Raw genomic sequence first — 7,959 nt, 5'->3', positions numbered from 1 at the left:
AACGACCTTCCCGTATTCTCCAATCCCAGACCTTGGTTAACGGCAACGATAACGGCATTTCTACACCGGTACCGGCAAGTATTGCTAGCGAAATACACCTGGCCTGGCAACGCCAATATCACCACACTCCGGACACGCTCCCTTTGCTGCGGGTGCGTGCTTCTATACGTTCCTCACCTCAGTGAAAGGAATGGGTCTGGTCTGCGGGCAGCACCGGCGTAACATTATGTCGAGCCCACAAGACGCAGACCAGACTGTGGACTCTATGATGACGGCCATGTACCAACAAATACAGGCCTTAACGGATCAAGTGGCTCTCCTCTCCCAACAGGTATCGGACCGCCCTTTACAGGCTCCGCCTGCGGCTGCACCCCCGGCGCAGTCTGACTTATCTTCCACTTCATTTTCAGTTCCGAAGATTCCGGCTCCAAGGCCCTACGCAGGGGATCCACACACCTGTCGTGGTTTTCTCAACCAGTGCGAGATCCAGTTCGAGATGGCTCCCCAGCTGTATGCTACTGGCCGGAAAAAGGTAGCCTACGTATATAGTCTGCTCACAGGTAATGCACTGGCATGGGCCTCTCCGATCTGGGAACTATGCCCTGATATTACCCGCGATTACGCGGCCTTCAGACGGGACTTTCGACAGGTTTTTGATATCCCCGCACGTCAAGAGACTGCTTCTGATACCCTGCTAGAACTTACACAGGGACGTCGGCCTGTGGGTCAATACGCCTTGGAATTCAGAACCGTAGCAGCTGAGACTCATTGGGGTCAGGAGGCTTTAGTCGCCGCCTTCTGGAGAGGTCTATCGGAGTCTCTGAAGGATGAACTTGCTTCCCACACCAGGCCAGAGTTACTGGAGGATCTCATCAACCTGGCTACTCGTATGGATCAGCGCCTTCAGGTACGCCGCGCTCAGCGTCAGCTTCCCCGGGCTACGTCTTTCCGTGCTTCCTTTTCCAGGTTCTCTACTAACCAGAGACCCGTCGTATCCCCGTTACCGGCGCTGGAGGCTCCAGAGCCGATGCAACTTGGAGTTCAGCAACCTCGGGTACCGTCACGACAACTTCGCTCTACTGGGGAATCGTGCCATCATTGCGGAGCTTCTGAGCAGCGTACCCGTAATCATCCTCCATCTCCGGGAAACGACTAAGCCCAGTGAGTACGAAGGGGCGCTCTCTGGGTACTGAATCTCCTTGTCCCCCTCCCAGAAGGGAACTTCCCAAAAGATTGACTATTCCCGTCTCTCTTTCAGGACCGACTTTCCGCACCTCCACTGCTGCATTTATCGATTCCGGCGCAGGAGGGAATTTCATAGATCAAACCTTTTCTGAGCAAAATCAAATTCCGCTTTCCAGGAAGGACTCTCCCGTTGCCTTGGTCGGGATTGATAATCGACCTCTCACCCCGGCTTATATCTCCTTAGAGACCGGACCTATCACCCTTTCTACTCCTTCTCACAAAGAGACTCTGGGTTTTGATGTTATTCATGCCCCAGGAACACCTATCACGCTTGGCTTGCCCTGGTTACAGAAGCATAATCCACTCATCGATTGGGTGTCTCCTAACCCTATTAACTGGAGGTCAAGGTCAGAAAAACCTTTGTCCTCTATCAAGCAACAATCCTTTCTATTAGCCAATACATCAAATTCTCTAAGGGAGTTGCCTTCTCCATACGCCGAATTCTTGGACGTTTTCAGCAAGGCTCAGTCTGAACTTCTACCTCCTCATCGTTCCTACGATTGTCCGATTGATCTGGTACCTGGTTATACCTTGCCGAAAGCCAAATCTTATCCTCTCTCATTGCCCGAGACCAAAGCTATGGACGAATATATTCGTGAGAATCTTAAGCGGGGCTTCATACGTCATTCCAATTCTCCTGCGGGGGCTGGATTCTTCTTTGTCAAAAAGAAAGATGGTACTCTCAGACCATGTATTGATTACCGGGGTCTAACCATATCACGGTGAAGAATCGTTATCCACTCCCACTCATCTCCGAACTCTTTGATAGACTTCAGGGGGCCAATCTCTTTACTAAACTGGATCTCCGTGGGGCATACAACCTCATCCGCATCCGGGAGGGCGATGAATGGAAGACTGCCTTCAACACCCGTAGCGGACACTACGAATATCTAGTGATGCCCTTCGGGTTATGCAACGCACCGGCAGTTTTTCAGGACTTCATCAATGACATCTTTCGTGACGTTCTAAATATATTTGTCATTGTATACCTGGATGACATCCTTATTTTTTCTCAAAACTTACAGGATCATGTCATCCATACGAAGTTTGTGCTTTCACGCCTCCGCGAGAACCGGTTGTTTGCTAAAATGGAGAAGTGCATTTTTCATCAGTCTACCACTTCTTTTCTCGGATACATTATCTCCAACAAAGGTTTGGCCATGGACCCAGAAAAGTTAAAGGCCGTCGTGGATTGGCCACAACCCAATTCCCTCAAAGCTGTTCAACGGTTTTTGGGTTTTTCTAATTATTACCGGAAGTTTATCCGCAACTTTTCCACCATTGTCGCTCCTATCACGGCACTGACCAAAAAAGGTGCAGACCCTTCATCTTGGTCTCCAGAAGCTGTCACAGCATTCGAGACACTGAAACAAACTTTTGTCTCTGCTCCCATCCTTCGACACCCTAACACAAATTTCCCCTTCACCTTAGAGGTTGACGCTTCGGACTGTGGGGCTGGGGCGGTTCTGTCGCAGAAATTTTCTTCCCAGGATAAACTTCATCCTTGCGGGTTTTTCTCCAAAAGATTTTCATCGGCAGAGAGGAATTATGACGTGGGCAATAGGGAACTTTTGGCCGTCAAAATGGCTCTTCAAGAATGGAGACATCTTTTGGAGGGGTCAAAAGAGCCTTTCACCATCCTTACGGACCATAAGAACTTATTGTACATTGAGAATGCCCGTCGCTTAGGTCCTCGCCAAGCTCGCTGGTCGTTATTTTTCTCTAGATTCAATTTTGTTCTCTCATACATTCCCGGCACTAAGAACGTCAAGGCGGATGCTCTCTCCCGGCAATACTCTTCTGAAGAGAGATCAGAGAAAACCACTGAATCCATCCTCCCTAAACAAAGAATCTTAGCAGCTGTGGCATTCAAGAATCTGGAGAGGATCATCAAGTCTCAAGAGAACCTCCCGTCCGGTCTTGTGGTTCCTAAAGACTCTTTGTATGTGGAACCCAAATTTATCCCTGAAATACTGGACTGGGGACACGCCGTCCGTTCGGCAGGGCATCCTGGATTCAAGAAAACCTTGGATCTCATCCGTCGTACCTTTTGGTGGCCCAATATGGCTAAAACCATTCTGGAATTTACACGGTCCTGTCCGGTATGTGCGCGTAACAAGATTCCTCGTCAGAAACCTCAGGGTCTTCTCTTACCTTTACCTATTCCGGAGCGTCCCTGGTCCCACATTTCGATGGATTTTATTGTGGAGTTACCTAGGTCGAATGGCATGAATACCATTCTTGTGGTAGTAGATCGGTTTTCCAAGATGGCACACTTTATCCCTCTCAAAGGATTACCCTCCTCACCCGCCCTTGCGGATATTTTTGCCAAAGAGATTTTCCGGATCCATGGGATTCCTACATCCATCGTGTCCGATCGGGGTTCCCAGTTCGTCTCCAAGTTCTGGAGAAATTTCACCAAGAGACTAGGTATCTCGTCTTCCTTTTCTTCTGGATATCACCCTCAATCCAACGGACAGACCGAGAGGGTTAATCAATCCCTCGAGAAATACTTAAGGTGCTTCGTCTCTAATTCTCAGGATGACTGGGCAGAATTACTTATCTGGGCTGAGTACGCATTCAATTCTTCCAGGAATGAGTCCACGCACGAGACTCCCTTCTTTATCAACTACGGATTCCATCCGGCTCGCCTACCTATTACTAAAAGATCCTCTGGGGTACCAGCCGTGGACGAACATATTGCTCTTCTACAAGACTCTTGGTCCAGAATACAATCTGCATTACAAAAAGCATCCTTGACATCTAAAAATCAGGCTGATCGTCACCGTCGCCCAGCACCCGAATACAAACCCGGGGACAAGGTTTGGCTATCATCCAAGAACATCCGTCTCAAAACGCCTTCCCTCAAATTGGCTCCTAGGTTCCTGGGTCCCTTTTCTATTTTGGAGCAGGTTAATCCGGTTTCTTTTCGACTCCAACTTCCTCAAAGCATGAGAATTCCGAATGTCTTTCACACCTCACTTCTCAAACCTTTTATCTCCAGTAGCCTCTTTCCGGATCACACTTCGAAACCAGATCCTGTGATGGTACAGGGTAACGAAGAGTATGAAATACAGGCTCTACTGGATTCCCATCTTTCTAAAGGTAAAGTCCACTTCTTGGTCCACTGGAGAGGTTTTGGACCCGAAGAGAGGTCATGGGTACCCCTGAAAGATATTCATGCTCCAGGACTCCTCAAACGCTTTCGTAAGAAGTTTCCATCAAAACCATGGAAGGATCGTCCTGAGGCCGATCCTGAAGGGGGGGGTACTGTGAGGAATCAGGGATCGCGGCGCCCGCGCCCCGGTTCCTCTGCTGATGGATTCCCTCCCGCTGCCGTGGCGCGCACCCCTCGCCAGCGCTACTCACCTCCGTCGGTTCTGGGGGCTCCCCGTCGTCCTCGGCGTCCCCGGTTTCCTGCAGTACCTCACGCGGCCGCCATGTTGCTCGGGCGCGCGCCGGAACAGCGCGCGCCGGGCGAAGTTAATTTATTCACTGCTCTGGCAGTGAAGACCCGCCCCCAACACAGTAATATGATCTCCTGTCAAGACAAGAGTCCTCACCTGCCTGCCAATCAAGGGAACCTATCCAGGATGGCTCCACGCAGTCCTCCAGGTCTGCCTTCACTTCTGATTGGTCAGCCACACTTTATAATGCCAGTCCTTCCTATCATTCATTGCTCGACATAGTTTTCACTTGGATTATTACTCTGGCGTTTTCTCTCTCATTCACTCAGGTTACGACTTGGCTTGGCGGACGTCTCTCTCTGGCTCTAGACCCCTGCTTGGACAAACGACCTTCCCGTATTCTCCAATCCCAGACCTTGGTTAACGGCAACGATAACGGCATTTCTACACCGGTACCGGCAAGTATTGCTAGCGAAATACACCTGGCCTGGCAACGCCAATATCACCACACTCCGGACACGCTCCCTTTGCTGCGGGTGCGTGCTTCTATACGTTCCTCACCTCAGTGAAAGGAACGGGTCTGGTCTGCGGGCAGCACCGGCGTAACAGAAAGTGATCTTCAAGCGCCTTGGAGATTCGAGGGCTTCAACCGGCGCGCAGGATAGTTCTCCGTGGGACCCAATGCGATGAATCACCTTAGGCCGTTGAGCCTGGGATTGGGCCTCTGTTGACAGAATCAGACATATGGCTGCGGCCATCACACCATGACCAAGTCTCTTCCAGCATTCAGCCGCCAAGAGACCCTTTGCCGCAGCCGCTCCGCCGGTGGACACTCAGCCGTTTCACCAATAAGGTAAGTTAACTTAAGGGATTTTAACGGTTAGGGTGGGGGTTATGGATAGGGTTTTTTGGGTAAGGGGTTAGGTTTTTAGGGTAGGAATTGGGGTAAATGGTTAAGGTTTTTAGGGTTGGGAATTAGAGTACGGGGTTTAGGGTAAGGGGTTAAGGTTTTTAGGATAGGGAATTAGGGTACGGGGTTTAGGCTATGGGGTTTTAGGGTAAGGGATTAAGGTTTTTAGGGTAGAGAATTAGGCTACAGGGGGGTTAAGGATTTTAGGGTAGGGAATTAGGGTACAGGGTTTTAGGTTAAGGGGTTAAGGTTTTAGGGTAGGGAATTAGGGTACAGGGTTTAGGGTAAGGGGTTAAGGTTTTTAGGGTAGGGAATTAGGGTACAGGGTTTAGAGTATGGGATTAAGGGTAAGGGGTTAAGGTTTTTACGGTAGAGAATTAGGGTACAGGGTTTAGGGTAAGGGTTAAGGTTTTTAGGGTAGGGAATTAGGGTACGGTGTTTAGGCTACAGAGTTTAGGGTAGAGAATTAGGGTACAGAGTTTTAGGGTAAGGGGCTAAGATTTTTTTTGGGTAGGGGTAGCATTAGTATTAGGGGTTAAGAACCGTTTCTTGTTACGGTAAGGGGTAAAGTTAGGGGCTAACCTTTGCGGCAAAGCGTCCGGCGGGGATGTCTCTGCAATGAGGTAAGTGGCGGCAAGATGCCAGTGGCGATTTGGTCGCGACTAAATGTCCCTGACTGTCTGTTGAGGCCTTGGGATACATTTTTGATGCAGAGGTTTTATTTTTAACAGTTCAAAGAGTTTTTTGAGGGCACTTGTTTTGGGATTCCTTCCCTGCCTGGAGCCTTTACACTTCTTGTACACTTGGGAAAGGCTCCTCGTGCTATTTCAGGATATGTTTAAAAACATCTCAGTGTATCTATCCTGGTAAAATATCTTAATAAGAAATGCTACAGGCCTTTGCAGCATTGAAGGCAGTAAATGGGACGGTAGCAGCACATAACTAAATTACATTAATATCTTCCCCTTGTTAGACATTCCTAGTTCTTCTGTTTACTTTGCAGAGTAATGTGAAATTAGATTTTATTTGTCTTTTCATTGTGTGATTATTTAGTGAGTTTGTTCTTGTTAAGCAAATATTCACACATTTTCAGGTGCATAAAGTTTGTTATAGTATTTATCCTGTTTTATTGTTATCTGTACTTTGTGCATACATTACCATTTATTTGCATACTATTTTTTAATCTCGGCTTGTTTATATATGTATGGAGGCTCTGTGGGTTTAGAAAGATAAAATTCCATTTACACAGTTGTTGTTTTTATTAAAGTGTCAAAAATGGAAATGTAGTGTAATTACAAAAAGGGACAGTTCCAGTCAACAGCATCCCTCAGCCAGGACAACAACTTTACAAGGTAGGTTATATCAGTCTTTCAAATTGCATCCCAGGATCTCAGTCCTAACTAGGGTTGCCAGGTGGCTTCTCCAAAAATACTGGACACAATGGTGAAAGATGGGACACGCTCTAGATACCTGCACCAACCCACCCCTCTCACCAACTCCGCTCCATGCTGTTTCCTCCTCTCATTGGCCCCACCCTCAGGCTCCTGACACCTCCTCCTGATTGGCTGCATTACTCAGGTCACTAGGTCCAGAGAGGTAATTCCGGACACATACATGCCCAGTATTACCTCACATTGTTTACTGGACAGAGCGTCCAAATAAAGGACAGTTTGGTTCAATACTGGACACTGGCAACCTTAGCCCTAACCCCCTGGCTACCAAAGGGGTTTAAAGCACAACAATAAATATCACTCTGTACACCCACAATATTTCCCAAACCTGCGGTTACTTTTGGAAGCTGCCCTCCTCTTGCCTGGAAATATTTATGCTCCTCACCAGTGGAAAGCAGCTGATAAAACCAACGGCTAAGAAAAGATCATCCTCCTCCACCCAGCCAGTGTTCCACAGAACAAAGTCTGCAGATTGCTCGAGTTGTGTTTACCAACGTCAGCCTATCACTCGATGTGCTGAACAAGTTGGTCGTTTGGATCCCTTCATCTCAAGCTCCGAGGCTGGATATATTGGCCTTAAATTGACGTCACGAGTGAGTCAACGGTCGGATTTTCCTCAGCTTACATCTGGAAACACCTGCTGCCACAGACAAGAAAGGACCTTAAATCTCATTACCGGTTGAGGGACCGGTGACTAGAGGTCCAAGAGTGATGCTATTAAGGGACAATGGCCCATATTAACTAAGCAGTCTTCTGACATGAGACACCTTCCTGCGCGGGAAGACACCTAATAGTCTATTGTCTTCATCAGGCTTGAAGGTATCTCCCAGCACCACAAGGGGTCTTATGGCGGAAGACTGCTTAGCAAACATGGGTGTATCAGTGCTGTTTACTATCAGTGCTTGTATCACTATTACACGGGATAACCCATCTCCATTCTCCGCAC

General features: G+C 48.3%; 1 protein-coding gene across 1 annotated transcript; it reads left to right on the top strand.

The window, feature by feature from the left end:
- The first annotated feature begins 212 nt into the window (after positions 1-212).
- Positions 213-7,696, top strand: LOC142503320 (uncharacterized). The gene is made up of 5 exons (XM_075615471.1): positions 213-1,161; positions 1,259-1,921; positions 5,387-5,505; positions 6,850-6,914; positions 7,402-7,696. Exons 1-5 carry the CDS (start codon positions 828-830, stop codon positions 7,694-7,696), a joined length of 1,476 nt encoding a protein of 491 aa, XP_075471586.1. The 5' UTR covers positions 213-827.
- Positions 7,697-7,959: the final 263 nt, after the last annotated feature.

Source organism: Ascaphus truei, chromosome 10 (assembly GCF_040206685.1).
Source record: "Ascaphus truei isolate aAscTru1 chromosome 10, aAscTru1.hap1, whole genome shotgun sequence".
Taxonomy (NCBI): domain Eukaryota; kingdom Metazoa; phylum Chordata; class Amphibia; order Anura; family Ascaphidae; genus Ascaphus; species Ascaphus truei.
The sequence above is the reverse complement of the archived record's forward strand: the minus strand, read 5'-3'. Positions and strand labels throughout refer to the sequence as shown.